The sequence below is a fragment of the Propithecus coquereli genome, unplaced genomic scaffold, assembly GCF_000956105.1.
Source record: "Propithecus coquereli isolate 6110/MARCELLA unplaced genomic scaffold, Pcoq_1.0 Scaffold53, whole genome shotgun sequence".
NCBI classification, from domain to species: domain Eukaryota; kingdom Metazoa; phylum Chordata; class Mammalia; order Primates; family Indriidae; genus Propithecus; species Propithecus coquereli.
In genome coordinates this window covers 718855-734888 of record NW_012151174.1, presented here as the reverse complement: position 1 = coordinate 734888, position 16034 = coordinate 718855, and the positions used below count along the sequence as shown (strand labels likewise).

At 53.1% G+C, this 16034-nt stretch overlaps 1 protein-coding gene across 1 annotated transcript; it reads left to right on the top strand.

Moving 5' to 3' along the window:
- Nucleotides 1–828: 828 nt before the first annotated feature.
- ITPKC (inositol-trisphosphate 3-kinase C) lies at nucleotides 829–14522 on the top strand. Its single transcript, XM_012657044.1, has 7 exons — nucleotides 829–2123; nucleotides 6879–6978; nucleotides 7183–7396; nucleotides 8679–8883; nucleotides 11244–11345; nucleotides 11992–12063; nucleotides 14018–14522. Exons 1-7 carry the CDS (start codon nucleotides 972–974, stop codon nucleotides 14219–14221), a joined length of 2049 nt encoding a protein of 682 aa, XP_012512498.1. The 5' UTR covers nucleotides 829–971; the 3' UTR covers nucleotides 14222–14522.
- Nucleotides 14523–16034: the final 1512 nt, after the last annotated feature.

Below are 16034 nucleotides of genomic sequence, written 5' to 3'. Positions count from 1 at the left end.
TGGTGTGTGAAGAGACGACTCATTTTAGAGCCTTGGACCTATGCCCAGTGTCCCTCCATCAGGTGACTCAGTATCAAGATAGAAACCACCCCCTACACCCCTCCAGACGTGAAGGTCTGACTCAGGAGCTAGGTGGCAGCTCACCCTCAGGGGCAAAATATATAAAAAGCACCTATGACAATAACTAAACCTACAGGGCTATGGCTAATAGTGCCAGGCCTGGTGTCACATGCTTCACATATGAGGTCATATCAAACAGCCCTCTGGCTACAAACAAAAGGTAGAGACTGGCAGACTTCTGAGCCTCAGTGTCCTCATGTGTAAAACGGGGCCATGGCGTCCCTTTTTGCTCAGCGTGAGACAGTGAAGCACTGAAACGGTGTCAGGGCCTGGTCCAGAACAAGTGCTCTATATGTGAGAGAGATTTATTACGGAAAATTCAATCGAGCGGAAGTCACTCTCTCAAGGTAACTCAGCTCGGATGTGGCAGACGCAGCTCTTGAACCCACACCTGTGGGATTTCCAAGTCTTTCAAAGTCTGTCCTGTCCCTGGGTGAAGAATGGGCGCGGGCTGAACTCGTCACCGGGAGTTTTAGGGAGGCTGAACTGGTCCCACTTGAGGGTGAAGGAAGGTTGGATTAGTCACAGGGGGTGTAGGCAGGGGCCCCACTGGCCCGCAGACTCAACGCGCCCGAGCTTCCGGCACTGGGAGTTTACCCACTCCGACGGCGAGGGGCGGAGTCAGAGAGGGACCGGGCCTGTCCCGCCCCGTTACGTCACGTCCTGTGGGGCGGGGCTTCGGGCTATACCTGGGATGGCGGGGGGGAGTATCGGTTAACCCTTGCCTGGCGGGGCGGGCTTGAGCTCCGCTGGCCGGAACCCGAGAGTCCCGGCCGGCCAGCCACACCCCTCGCAGGATTTAAAGGGTAGGAGGGGCCGGGTCGGCCGAAGCCTGAACCGAAGGAGCGGGCATGAGGCGCTGCCCGTGCCGGGGGAGCCTGAGTGAGGCGGAGGCCCGGGCGCTGCCCGCGGCAGCCCGCACGGGGTTGGAGGCGCCGCGAGGAGGGCGGAGGCGGCAGCCGGGACAGCAGCGACCTGGGCCCGGCGCAGGGGGCCCGGCGGGGCGGCCGGAGTGGGGCGGGCCCTGGACCCGGACCGCGGGGTCCAGCCTCCACACTGAGTCCGAGAAGGCCGGCCTGGGGCCTGAGCCGTGGACAGATGGTCCACAGAGAGAATTCTGGACAGACGGACAGACTGAGCCTGAAGCAGCTGGCCTCGGAGCAGAGACGGAGAGGCCCAGTCAAAAGACGGAGCCAGACAGGTCCAACCTCCAGATACATCCAGAAAGGAGCTGGTCACAGTTGGAGACGACCAGTCGCTGGACGGAGACTGGGGCAGATGGCTTTTGGACTGATCCGCACAGGTCAGACCTCCAGTCTCAGCTAGAGAGGGCCAGCCTCTGGACAGGGCCAGGAGTTGATGGGCCCTGGACAAAGCTAGAAACACATGGGTCACAAACTCAGCCAGAATGGGTCAAGCCCTGGGTCGATAACCTCTGGACCCGCCAGAGCAGGTCCAACCTCCGGACTCACCCAGAGGGAGCCTGTCCCTCAACAGAGCCAAGTGCTGACGGCTCCTGGAAAGAATTGTACACTGATGACTCCAGGACAAAACAGGATACTGAAGGTCCCTGGACTGAGGCACACACTGATGGCTCCAAGACACGACAGGATACTGAAACAGCCAGGAAACAGCCTGGCACAAATAGTTTCCCAGTACAACAAGATACTGATGGTTCCTGGATACAGCCTGGCACTGATGGTCCCCAGACAGCACCTGGGACAGACTGCCTTTTGGGAGAGCCTGATGATGGCCAATTAGAGGAACCAGAACCTGAAGAGTTGTTGACTCATCTGTCCTCTCACCTGAAGTGTAGCCCCCTGTGCCCCGTGCCCCGCCTCATCATCACCCCTGAGACTCCTGAGCCTGAAGCCCAGCCAGTGGGACCCCCCTCCAGGGTCGAGGGAGGCAGTGGTGGCTTCTCCTCTGCCTCCTCTTTCGACGAGTCTGAGGATGATGTGGCCGGGGGCGGAGGTGCCAGCGATCCTGAGGACAGGTCTGGGGTGAGTGGGACCCATCCTGCCCTTGAGCCACACCCCCCAAACCCTTAGCCCTTAGCCCCCTGCCTCTGCTTCAGAAGTTGTCTGCCAGTGTCCTGTGAGTTACCCACCAGCAATGTCATCTCCAGGCACCTCTTCCATCCACTGACCCCCTCCCTCCGACCCCCGAGTTTACTAACCCACTCCAGGAACCCCCTCCTAATTCTCCCCTTTCCCCTTCTGCCTCTGCCTACAGTCCTGGGGTCTCAATGGAGGGTCACTGACTGACTTCATGGGGCCCAGGAACCCCTGAAATTGTGCAACTGAGTGAGTCTGTGTGTGCGTACCCACATATTCTCGTAGCAAAGATCTACGACTTCTTTTGAATCCCCTGGAGAGTCTATGACCCCAGACTCTGAGGACCACTGGATTAGGGAGACAGGAAAGGTGCACTTTCTACCCCAAATTTCTCAGTCTGGGGCCTGTGGCTGCCTTAAAGGGTCATGAACCTTCACCACCCTTTACTCCATTTGTACATTTTTTTAGGGAGTGAAGTGAGCCCCCAGCTTTCATCAGATTCTCAAAGGGCTGTGTGAACCCAATACGCTGAAGGATCCTTGGCCTAGCCAGGGGTCCTCCTGGTCTCCCCTCTGCCCCCCAGGTCCCCAAAGGGCCTCCTGCAGATTCTTGTTTACATTGTCCACCCTCAGCCCCAGCTTGGGTGCGGTTCTCCCTGGTGAATCAGGAGGGCTGGCAGGGCAGGTTCAGGGAGGGAAGATCAGAGCAGAGGCAGGTGCGAAACCAGAGACCTCACATGGGGCTGGGAGCGGAGTCCGTCCTTCGGTTTGCGAGCTTGCCTGCGGCGTCCTTCTGCTGTCCCGGGGCCCCTGGCTGGAATCTGTTCTGAGACTGTTCCGTCCCCTCACCCTGCATGCCTTCCTTAGGGACGTGTTCACACATGTGGCCACAGCTGTGAGAGACAGACCTGCCTCAACGTGCCTGTGCCCGTGCAAAGGAGCCGACCCCTCCAGGGCCTTCTGCCATTGCTTCTCTCTGCCTGCCCTGTCACCTCCTTGGCATCTCAGAACGGCTGAGCTGGAAGTGGGTGAATAATAATAACAACAACAACAACAACAGCTAGCACACACTCCTGTCCAGCCCTGTGTTAAGCTCTTTGCTCTTATTAACTCATTTACTCCTCACAGCAGCCCTGTGAGGTAGATACTATTTTTTAAAATTTATTTCTTTTAGGCCGGGCGCGGTGGCTCACGCCTGTAATCCTAGCACTCTGGGAGGCCGAGGCAGGCGGATTGTTTGAGGTCAGGAGTTCGAGACCAGCCTGAGCAAGAGCGAGACCCCGTCTCTACTAAAAATAGAAAGAAATTAATCGGACAACTAAAAATATATAGAAAAAATTAGCTGGGCATGGTGGCACATGCCTGTAGTCCCAGCTGCTCGGGAGGCTGAGGCAGAAGGATCGCTTGAGCCCAGGAGTTTGAGGTTGCTGTGAGCTAGGATGACGCCACGGCGCTCTAGCCCAGGCAACACAGTGAGACTCTGTCTCAAAAAAAAAAAAAAAAAAATTTATTTCTTTTAGAGGTAGGATCTTGCTCTGTTACCCAGGCTGGAGTGCAGTGGTGTGATCATAGCTCACTGCAGCCTCCAACTCCTGGGCTCAAGGGATCCTCCTGCTTCAGCCTCCCAAGTAGCTGGGACTACAGATGTGTGCAACCACGCCCTGCTATTTTTTGAACTTTTTGTGGAGATGAGGTCTCACTATGTTGCCTCCAACTCCTGGCCTTAAGCGATTCTCCTGCCTCGGCCTCCCAAAGTGATGGGATTACAGGCATGAGCCACTGTGCCCGATCAAAGTAGATATTATTATTATCCTCTCTTACAGATGAGGAGACTGAGGCACAGAGAGGCCAAGTCTCTTGTCCAAGATCACACCTTGGAAGACACAGAGCAGAGGTTCAAACCCTTACTGTACGCCGGGCACTATTCTAAGTGCTTTAAAAGTGTTAACTCTTTGAATCCTTTACAACAGCACTATGAGATTGGGATTATTATTGTGTCCATTTTACAGATGAGGAAACTGAGGCATAGAGAGGCGAGGTCACTTGGGTTGGCCAAGTGAAGTCAAAGCAAGGATTCTAACTCGGTTCTGGCTGAGTTTCAAACCCATCCTTTTCACCCACTGGTATGTGGATCGGTCCCTACCTTGCCTCCCTCCCAGGCCTCCCTAGCTTCAGTTATCCTCAGTGGCCCAGCTCTGATCAGACACTTTCCCTGCTCAGCTGCCTTCCATGGCTTCCCAGGGCCTCCCCAAGAGCAACCAGGAGTCAGTGCTGCTTTCAGAGCTTCCCGCCTTCAGGCCTCTTCCCGGCTTTGGCTTCCCTCTCTCCACGTGACCCCTCTGCTGTAACCGAGCCTGAGTACATGCTGTTCCTTGAATACCCTGCTGCCGTCCTGCCGACGCACGTTGCTCAAGCTGTTCCCACTGCTGGAATACCCTCGCTTCCTCCTCCCTTAATTCCGACATCCCACTTGACCTTAAAGGCTCTGCTTCCCTTTTTCCTTTCCCCCTCCTTTCCTTCCTTCCTTTCTTCCTTCTCACTATCCTCTTCTAATCAAACAACAATCAGGCCCTGAGCCCCTACTATTTATCTGGTGCTATGTTGGCTTTGCTTGGGACACAGCAGTGACCAAGACACTAATGGGATTCCTAGGCCAGTGGGGGAGCCCCGAGTGGTCAGGGCTAGGCCAGACAGTGACAGCTTGGAGTGGTCAGACCTGGGATAGGGGAACCCCAGCCGGTTGTGGAACCCAGAGAGGTGACTGGTCCGACCTGGGGTATCAGAGAGGGCTTCCTCGAGGAGAGGGCATGTGAGCTGAGATCATCATGAAACCATCTGAGAAAGAGCCCAGATTAACCATTGGATCTAATATAAAGGGGAGAGAGAGAGAGAGAGAGAGAGAGAGAGAGAGAGAGAAGAGAGAGAGAGGAGAGAGAAGATAATAAATCTATTTATGATTAAAAAAAAAAAACAGTCTCAACTAACTTCCTTCAATACAAGAAGCTCTTATTATGTGTGCCAGACCATGTTCTGGGGACACAGTTGTGACCATGACAGCCCCAGTCCCTGCCCTCACAAGCTTGTAGTCCAGCAGGAGTATAGTGGGTAAGCCCCAAGGCAGTGGGGTCAGACCAGAGCTAGAACCCCAGCACTGTGCTGTGTGATGTTAAGCAAGTTGGTCCACCTCTCTGAGCCTGTTTCCTCCTCTGTAACATGGAGACAACAATTTTCCTGGGGTTGTGGTTTTAGGATTAAGTAGGTTATGGCACACTGAGTCTTTGTCATTGTGCCTGGAATGTTCCAGGTGGTTAGTAAACAGGAACTTTTATTAATCACCTCTTCCCCACGTCTGGCAGCTGTAGCAGGGATGGACTAGCCCTTCCTGAATCCTGAATTCTGATACTCTGACTCCCTGTTAACCTTTCCAGTGTCAGTTAGATGTCTGCTAGGTAGCTGGGCTCTGAAGGGGTAGGAGAGAAGAACATGACCTTGACCCTGGGGTGGGAGGGGGATGAGCCACACAGCTTCCTTCTCTGGAGGTGACCCACCCTCCCAATACTTGCTACGGGCCTTTATGTGCTTGGGGCACACAGGGTATTCGTGTGTGTGCCTGTGTGTTTGTGTGTTCGTGAATCAGACGCTAACCATGTCTTAAGAAGCTCTTGGTTGAGTCAGCATGGGGCAACTAAATCTCTGTTTTCTCCCATCCAAGTATTAACCATGCCTGACCCTGCTTAGCTTCCAAGATCAGACGAGATTGGGCTTCTTCAGGGTGGTATGGCCGTAGACATAAATCTCTGTTTTCTGTTTGCTTCTCTGGTATTCTATTGCGCGGGCGCTCTCTCTCTCTCTTTCTCTCTCTCTGTTTTGTCATTAACTTTTATCTATGTCTATCTTTCTGTCTTTCTTTTTTAGCAACTCTATGCTATCTCCGTATCAGTCAGGGTAGGCCAGGATTTGCTGTAATAACAAACAGCCTCCAGATCTCAGTGACTTACAACAAAAGAATTATTTTGGTTCCCACTACACATTGGCCATAGGTCAATGGTGGTAGGTGGCCATAGGTGGTGGGTGAGGGGCTCTGCTCCAGGCTGTCTTCATGCAGGGGCCAGGCTGTGAGAGCTTCTGTTTCTCCTCACATTCCCCACCTCTGGAAGGTGGAAGAGTTGGAGCCGTGTGCTGAACAGCTCTCATGACCGCCACAGTCTCCGTCTCTGTTCCTGCCTTTGTTGTCACTTTGTCATCTATCTCTCTTTATGTCTCTCTCTGTGGTCAGCCTCCATCCATCATTTTCCCCAGAAGGCCTGACCTGGGTTAGGGGCAGAGATGGGGCTCCCAAGTTTGGGGAGTGTGTATGTGTGGGGGAAGATTTGGCGGGTGTTACCGCAACCAAACCCGGCCTATCCTTACTCATAAGGGAAAGCCAGAGAGACGCAGATACCAAGGAAGTGACGACAGAGAAAGAGAGAGAGAGCAATGGACAGAGACCTTCCCCCACCTTTGCGGAGGCCTTTGGGTGCTCTCATGATTGCTGACCTGAGTGGGGCTCACTCACCCCAACAAGCTTGGGGACAGTGATCCCCGGAAGCGCCCTGGCCCTGGAAAGACCCCAGTTCCACCTTCATTCCCTCTCATGGCAGCACCCCCGGCACCTTCCCTCCCTGGCCTTGGCTCTGACCCCACCCTGCTCTGCCCCACACAGAGCAAACCATGGAAGAAGCTGAAGACAGTTCTGAAGTATTCGCCCTTCGTGGTCTCCTTCCGAAAACACTACCCTTGGGTCCAGCTTTCTGGACACGCCGGTGAGAGCGGGGCTCGTGGTGGGCGGGACTAGGCAGAGAAACCTTTGCACACCACCCCTGGCCATAATTTTGAGAGTCGCAGGGAGGGATTACAGGAGGGTCAGGCAAGGTGATGGTAGCCGGGGTCTGATGCATACAGGGAGATGGGGACGATTCTCTTTCCGGTCCAGTTTCTGACTGTCTCATTGATCCTGCTGCCCATAGGGAACTTCCAGGCAGGAGAGGATGGTCGGATTCTGAAACGCTTCTGTCAGTGTGAGCAGCGCAGCCTGGAACAGCTGATGAAAGACCCCCTGCGGCCTTTTGTGCCAGCCTACTATGGTGTGGTGCAGCGGGATGGCCAGACCTTCAACCAGATGGAAGATCTCCTGGCAGACTTCGAGGGCCCCTCCATTATGGACTGCAAGATGGGCAGCAGGTGGGGTCACGGGCAGCCGTGAGGCAGGGGTGGAGGGTAGGGGGTGGGTATTTTTGAAAATAGTCAAAAGTCAATTTTCAAAGTCGTACCAGTGTACATTCCCACCAGCAGGGTAGGAGAGTTCCAGTTGTTCCATATTCTCACCAGTATTTGGTATTGTCTGTTTTATTAGTTTAAACCGTTCTGGTGAGTTTGTAGTGGTATCTCACTGTGATTTTAATTTCTATTTCTCTGATGACCAAAGAAATTGAGTATATTTCCATATTTTGGAAAATCTTTTAAAAAGGGCCTGGTTGAATCTTTTGCCCATTTTTCTGTTGGGCTTTTTCTTTTTAATCTGTAATTCTTTATGTATTCTAGATATAAGTCCTTTGTTGGATACACACACACACGTATATATTCTCCAACTCTCCCATTCCACTCTTTTTTTTCTTTCTTTCTTTTTTTTTTTTTTTTTGAGATAGGTTCTTGCTCTATTGCCCGGGCCAGAGTGCTAGCTCATAGCAACCTCAAACTCCTGGGCTCAAGCAATCCTCCTGCCTCAGCCTCCTGAGTAGCTGGGACTATAGGCGCACATCACGACACCCGGTTAATTTTTCGATTTTTAGTAGAGATGGCGTCTCACTCTCTCTCTCTCTTTTTTTAATCTGGTCAGTAGACTGGATGGAAGGTGTCTCACTCTTGCTCAGGCTGGTGTTGAACTCCTGACCTCAAGCGATCCTCCCACCTTGGCCTCCCAAAGTGCTAGGATTACAGGCATGAGCCACCGCACCTGGCCTCCATTCCACTCTTTCAATAGTGTCTTTTGATAAACAGAAGTACTTGTAATTTAGTCCAGTTTGTCAATTTTTTCATTATGGTTAGTGGGTTTATGTTTAGGAAATCTTGTCTGCTCCAAGATCACGATGATATTCTCCTGTGTTCCCTTCTACAAGCTTTACTCTTACAACTTTCACGTTTAGACCTGCGATCCATCTAGAATTAATTTTTGTGTGTGGTAGGAGGTAGGGACAGGGGTTCATTTTTTCCCATATGGATGTCCTGTTGACCCAGCACCAATTATTGAAAAACTTCCCCGTCCCCGCTAAAGCGCAGCGCCTTCCTTGTCATAGCTGGGTGGACATCCATGTGTGTCCGTTTGTGGACACCATTGTATCACGTCGATCTAGTTGTCCACTCTTGTGCTGCACGGTAGCTTTATGATACGTCTTGACGTCGGGAAGTATAAGCCCTCCAGCTGTGTTGTTCACAGTTTCCTTTGTCACGTCCTCTGTGTGCTCAGGACCTACCTGGAGGAGGAGCTGGTGAAGGCGCGAGAACGGCCCCGGCCCCGGAAGGACATGTACGAGAAGATGGTGGCTGTGGACCCTGGGGCCCCCACCCCTGAGGAGCACGCCCAGGGTGCGGTCACCAAGCCCCGCTACATGCAATGGAGGGAAACCATGAGCTCGACCTCCACCCTGGGCTTCCGGATCGAGGGCATCAAGGTGAGGGCCGGGAGCCGGCCAGTCACGAGAAGGCCCAGAACCAGATTGAGGCTTCTCGGGGAACGTGGGCATCAGGGAAGGCTGGAAAGCAGCAAGATCTGGAGAGAGCACAGGAGACCGCAGAGGACGGAAGGGCCAGGGCTAGGGAGGGCCCACTTCTCTGTCTTGCCCACATCCATCAGAGCCCAAGTTTTGCTTTTCCATCTGCCCGAGCATCTCCTGATTCCGTTTTCTCCTCTCCCTCCCTGTGGCCATGTCCCAGTCCAGCCCTGTCTTCTCCTGCCCCAGCTTCTCGGGGCTCCTGGGACCTGGTCTCCCCACAACACAAGAGCTGGAGGGATCCTTTTCCCCCAGCTGTGGAGGTTTCTCTTTTTCCTTCTTGCATTCTTTTTGTGTTGTCGTAAGTTAAATGTAATTGTTTGAATAGCGAGTCCCACAGTTCAGAAGTCAAAATACTGTTATGAAAAGGTATACAGGGAGAAATGTCCCTCCCAACTCTGCTGCTTTCCTTCCCATTCCCTCTCTCCACCCTCCTGCCTGCTTGCAGCGAACCACGTTATCAGTGTCTTGTATTTCTCCTGCAAATACAAATAAATGCAATTGCATATCCTAAATCTTCCTCAGTATTACACACTGATTGGCACTTTGCTTTTTTCACTTAACAATAATATCCTGGAGAGTTTTCAAGATCATTCCATAGAGACTCTCCTGTTTCCTTTTTTTTTTTTTGTTTACAGCTGTTTAATACTCTTCTTTGTGGAGGTGCTACAGTTGCCGATAGATGGGCACCTGGGTTGTTTCCATTTTTTGCCATTACAATGCCTCAGTGAATCACTTTGTACATAAGGCATTTTGCAAGTGTGTGGGTTCAGCTGTAGCTTGCATTTCCAGAAGTAGGAGTACTGGATCAAAGATGAAATGCACTGGTACTGTGCTAGAGATGATCAAACTTCTTTACTGCACATCCCACCCGCAGTGCATGAGGCGCTGTTTCCCCGTGGCCTTGCCTGAGCCATCTTTCTAAGTTCCAAATCGACTACGACATTCTCCTGTTCAAAACCCTTCCACGGGCCGGGCGCGGTGGCTCACGCCTGTAATCCTAGCACTGTGGGAGGCCTAGGCGGGTGGATTGTTTGAGCTCAGGAGTTCGAGACCAGCCTGAGCAAGAGCGAGACCCCGTCTCTACTAAAAATAGAAAGAAATTAATCGGACAGCTAAAAATATATAGAAAAAAAAAATTAGCCGGGCATGGTGGCGCATGCCTGTAGTCCCAGCTACTCGGGAGGCTGAGGCAGAAGGATCACTTGAGCCCAGGAGTTTGAGGTTGCTGTGAGCTAGGCTGACGCTACGGCACTCACTCTAGCCTGGGCAACAAAGTGAGACTCTGTCTCAAAAAAAAAAAAAAAAAAAAACCCTTCCATGGCCCCCTGGCCCCCTTAGGAGAAGTGTCATGGCCTATAGGGCCGTCCAGGCTCGAGCTACGGCTCTCACTCCTCTTCCTTCCTGTCTACCTGCAGGCACAGGGAAGCACTTTCGCTTCCTGGAAGTGGGCCTGTGTTTTCCTGCCACAGGGCTTCTGCACATGCTGCTCCCTCTATCGTTCCCCCGGTCAACTCTCATTTTCCTCTCCCCTTTCAAATTTTGCTTCCTCAGGGAAGCCCTCCCTGATTTCCATCCTCCTATATCAGGACTCCCTCTTTGCCTCCTCTTAGTCCCCTGTTCCCCATCATTATTCACGCCTTCCTTCGTGACAATCTTATTCGACGTCTGTCTCCCTCAGACATGGTGAGGCTGTGTCTGTCCTGTTACCGCCGTATTACCAATGCCTACGTAGCACCTGGCACACTGTGGCCAAATGACTTAGGAGGCTTCTCTCAAACATGAAAAATAACATTGGTCTCATTTCCTGAGTGCTCACCGACTGTGCCAGCACCATGCTCTGCATCCTACACTAGGCTAGGTCTCCTAATCCTTAACCAGCCTTAGGAAGTAGATAGCAACACAATCCCCATTTTCCAGATGAGGACACTGAGGCTGAGGCAGGTGAAGTGACTTGCTTAAGACTGCCCAGCTAGAAAGTAGCTGAGTCACTGCTCAAAGCCAGATCCGTGCCCTTCCAAAGTCCACTTTGCTAGACTGGCTCGACCTGGAGATTCAAGGTTGGAAGAACTTGGAAGGCTGGTTGCTCAGGAGCGTGACTTGGGGCTGGGTTGAGCTGGACTGAGCAGGTGGAGTGGCTTCCTCTGAACAGCAAGCAAGGTGGAGGCAGGCGGGTGGCCCCGGGAGGTGCCGGAAGTTGCTGGATATTGGGGGTGGGAAGGAAAAGGCATTACACTGCCCCTTCACCCCTTACCCCACAGAAAGCTGATGGGACCTGCAACACCAACTTCAAGAAGACGCAGGCGCTGGAACAGGTGACACAGGTGTTGGAGGACTTTGTGGATGGGGACTGTGGCATCCTGGTGAGTGGGACACCCCATGTGCCAACACACAGCAGCTTAAGACAATCCCGATTTATCGTTGCCCCCGAGTCAATGGTCTCGTGTTATGGGTGGAGCTTGGCTAATACTGGCTGGCTTTGCTCACACAATCTGCGGGTCAGCTGGTGGCTTGGCCAAGGCTGGCTGGTCCGGGGTGGCCTCTCTCCCATGTCTGCCGGTTGGCTCGCCATCTTGGCTCATGACTTGGGCACACTTCTCTCATGGTCCAGCATCCTAGCTTGGGCTTGTTCTCGCGTGGAAGCAGGGGTGCCGAGAGAGCAAGTGAAAATGCAAGGCATCTTGATGGCTGGGCTCAGAGTGGTCACTGTCATTTCTCCCACATTCTTTTGGCCAGAGCAGGTCATGTGACCAAGGCTGGATTAAAGGGAAAGGGAGACAGACTCCACCTGTCTGTGGGATTGGGTACTCGTGTAATCCACTGTCTGTACCTCCTGGGTAAATCCAACCCCTCACTTGCCTTGCCCCCGATTCTCCCCAGGATGGCTCCCCTATTCCATCCTGGCTGGAGTCTGCCCACTCCTTTGGGGGCATGGGATGAGGCCAGAGCCCAAGGTGGACAAGGGCCCAGTGTCCATGCTAACCGAGGCACCTTCTCTCTACCACACAGAGAAAGTATGTGGCACGCCTGGAAGAACTTCGTGACGCTCTGGAGAACTCCCCCTTCTTCAAGACCCATGAGGTGTGAGCCCCGGCCACCACGGGTGTACATGGGGGGTTTCAGGGCCCTGGGGGACACAGCAGGGAGGCCGTCGATAGTTACAGGCCAAAGCTATAAAAAGGAGGCCTCATATTTTGGGGTCCAGAAAAGGGAATTTCAGGGAGCTGTGATAGTTGGGAGCATGGACTCAAGCCCAGGGGGCCTGGGAACAAAGGCTAGCTTACTCTCTTGTGCCTCAGTTTCCCCCTCTTGAACGCGGGGAGGAACATTAGTACCTTACTCATGGGGCTGCTGAAGTGTGAGACCGTAGAGCGACATTTGGAGCATAGAAGTGTGTTTTAACTCCAACCTCTTACAATTATTGTACAATTATTGATAATTATTGTTATTTGCCCCCTTGTTTGGTGGCTCTTGCCCTTCCCTTTCCCCCATGCTCCCAGCCTGTCTCTCTTAAGAAACATTGATCTCTCCGAGGCTGTGTGGGAGAATCTGTGCAGTGGTGGCCTCCTCTCCTCTCTCTGGGCACCCTGTCTCCCCCTCAAGCCCCTCTCACCCCTTCTTCCTGATATTGCTGACTTTTCTGAAAGGGCATGGATCTGGGAGTCAGGCCAACCCAGGTTCAAATCCCAGCTCTGCCACTCCCTAGCCCACCTGTACCTGGGAAGCCATCCTAGGAGGCCTCAGTCTCCCGACCTGTAGGGTGGGGTAGCAGCAACATCTGCCTCATGGGCGCCGTGAAGGTTAAATGGGTCAAAATAGTTAAAGCCTGGCCCATAGCGAACCATGGCTATGTGACAGCTGCTTTGGTCACTTTTGTTTTTATCAAATGTCACCCTTGTCATCCTTGTCACTCGTTTCAGGCTTTATGTGGGAGTTACAAAGAGGAGGCCTGGGGATCCCATCTCTTCTGTCCTTGTGTTTAGTTTCACCTGTCTGGTGACTTAACATTTTAAAAACTGAGTTGCCACCATTTAAAATGTGAGGCTTCACACCCAAATCGGGATTTCCAGTTTCCTCTGACAACGTGGGAGACGCGGCAACGCTCTTGCCAAATGCCAACAGCCATCGGGAGCTGGGCAGTCTCTGCCTCTTCTGACAGGCGCCTGCTCACCTGCCCAGTAATCTGGGTTTTCTAGGAGCAGTGATGTTTGCGAACTGACTTAGGAAGAGGGAGGGACCGACAATCCTGGACTCAGGTGAAGGGAAAACAAAATAAAAGCAGCATCCACCGAGGGCTCACTGTGTGCCAGGCACTCGTGGAGTGTGTGGATCACGGGTGCTGCCGGCCACTTAGAATGGTGCACAGCTTAACACATTAACTGCCATGTGAGTTGCATTTAACTCACGTTAGTTTTGAGCCTGGGCCCTGGCGAAGCACATGTAACTCACACGTCTCTTTACCTTGGGAGCCGCGTGGTGTGCAGGCAACTCGTGCTGCCATGCCGTAGCACACGTGTTATGTCATGGGTGGCCCCCAGGCAAAACCCTGCAGTTGGTCCGTGAAAATCTTACTTGTTGATGTTCTTATTGTTACAATTAATAACGCCAATTTAGTTGCATATAAGTCATGCACAGAAAACGATAATAACAGATTTTTCATTAAATTAGATAGTTTTGTTTTTGAGGTTTTTATTCTATTTTTGTAATAAAACACCATGGCCCCAAGGGAAAAAATTTTTTTTTCTAGTGTGGCAGTCAATGTGTTAAAACTTATGAATTGTTTCTGGAATTTTCCATTCCACATTTTTGGACTGTGGTTGACCAAGGGCAGTTGAAGCTGCGGAAAGTAAACCTACAGATTGGGGGAATGACTGCATTATTCTCACTTTGTGTATGAGGAAGCAGAGCCACAGAGAGGTTAAGACACCTGCGAAGGCTGCACAGCCAATAAGTGACCAACCAGGATTTGAACTCAGGCAGCCTGGCTGTCAGCCACACTGCTCCTGCCCCTAACCTCTGGTCTCTCCCCCTGCAGGTGGTGGGCAGCTCCCTCCTTTTTGTGCACGACCACACTGGCCTGGCCAAGGTCTGGATGATCGACTTTGGCAAGACAGTGGCCCTGCCTGACCACCAGACGCTCAGCCACAGGCTGCCCTGGGCTGAGGGCAACCGTGAGGACGGCTACCTCTGGGGCTTGGACAACATGATCCGCCTCCTTCAGGGTCTGGCCCGGAGTTGACCCACTTGGCCATCTCCAGGTTTATTTATTAGATGGTACCAGTCCGGCTAGAGGAGCCCCGAAATGCCATGGGGGCCTGAGAGGTTGGCAACCGGGAAGCTGACCCCCAAGGATGGGAGAGGTTGTGTCGTACGCCACATAAGACCAACGTGGAAAGGCCTCGGGAGACCAGGTAGCATCTGGTCCCTTTGTGATACAGGGGCTGGAAGGACCACAGAGGGGGCACGATGAGGCTTATACAGTGAGACGGCAGAACAAGAACAGGTCCCCTGAGCAGCAAGGAAGGTTTCTGAGGGGCTGCTGGAGGCCACAGCCAAACCACACTGCCCTGAGAGGACATAATTCAGAATTCACGCGGTCAGGTGTGACACGGTGCCTTTGGCTGTATGAATGACTTATAACCTGCCTCCTTGTTGGCCCCCCACCAGCGGCAAGCTGGCTCCCTGAGGCCAGGGACTGGGTCAGATTCACCTTTGGTGCCCCCCAGGATCAGGCATTGTTTGTGGACAAACACAGGGGCCACTTGTCCACCTGGGGAGAGTGACAGCCCAACTCTTCATCTGGGAGCCATTCAAGGACTGAGCAGCGCAGGGTGTGACACCATGGGACTGGACGATGCCCCAGGGCTGATGCCGCTGGGTGGGGCACAGTTCACTGCTGTTCTGCCCTGCCGTGGCCCCGTGATCCTCCCTACTCCTCGGAGGACTCTGCTGACCTCCTGCAGACGCACAGCACAGCCACATCCCAGCACTGTGACGGTACCACCTCGCTCCTCGGTACCGCAGGTCTGCCCAGGCCCTGGGCTTTCGTCTCCTTCCTCCCAGCAAACTGCATGGCACAAAGGAGGTTCAGGGGCAGGGGAGCAGGTGTCCTCCCGTGACTCAGAGCTGCCCTGCTCAGGGGGGCCCCCACCCGATCAGGGGCCCCTCTGAAACGTGCCAGACATGGGCCTGAGACACAGGGTGGCCGGGTGGGCTAACACCCTGGTCCAAACCAAAGACTCCAGAACTCTCAGGTGTGGTCAATGGCCCATCTGTCCCACTCCTCTGTCCCACTCGTAGCTTTGGCTTCCTGGCCCACAAGGGCGGGCTTGGGGAGGACAGGCAGCTACCTCTTCCCTAAGCTGAAGCTCCAACACTGTCTTCCAGGGCTGAGGAGATGTACTCCTTTTCTACTGACCATCTTTATACTTATTTATACAAGAGGTAGTTGTTAGGTGGGGGAGTGTTGGGGAAGCAGGAGGCACATGGCACTGCCGTGCCTCCTGCCCATGGTGACACCCCAATAAACATGACACTCAGAGTGAGCATTGTGGGGTCTTTTTCTTTCGCATCTGGAGTGTACATGCTCAAATCTGTAGTTCAAGCATTAGTGCGGGGTGGGGTATTGGGATGATGATCAGTGTGGCAGAGAGCGGCAGGCTCAGAGCCAGCTGGTTCATTCATTCGCCACTCACTGAGTGGCTAGTCTCGTGCCTGGCTCTGTGTTGGACAATGCAGGGCACACAGTGGTGACATCTCCAAGCCTTGCCCTCAGGGCTCCCAGGACAGCATACCAGATGGGTAGTGCCACCAAAATACCAGGGTTGGGATGGGGGACATGCCTATTCCTTACCTCACTCACGGGTTACAAACACTACACAGCAGTTTCCCTAAATGAGATCCTCTGCTGGACACTGGGGACACAGCAGTCATCAAGACAGACCTGTCCTCTTATTTCAGAGTGGAGATGACAGGTGCTCATTAAACTAATAATCACACGCATCAGCACCGTAACTAACTTCAAGGAGCCAGGAGACAGCCTGGCTGATGGT

Excerpts from the sequence above, each read along its gene's own strand:
- ITPKC (XM_012657044.1), top strand. The coding sequence starts at position 972 with ATGAGGCGCTGCCCGTGCCGGGGGAGCCTGAGTGAGGCGGAGGCCCGG. Across the intron at positions 7,397-8,678 it reads GACTGCAAGATGGGCAGCAG|GACCTACCTGGAGGAGGAGC; the intron begins GTGGGGTCACGG and ends CTGTGTGCTCAG. Across the intron at positions 12,064-14,017 it reads CCTTCTTCAAGACCCATGAG|GTGGTGGGCAGCTCCCTCCT; the intron begins GTGTGAGCCCCG and ends CTCCCCCTGCAG.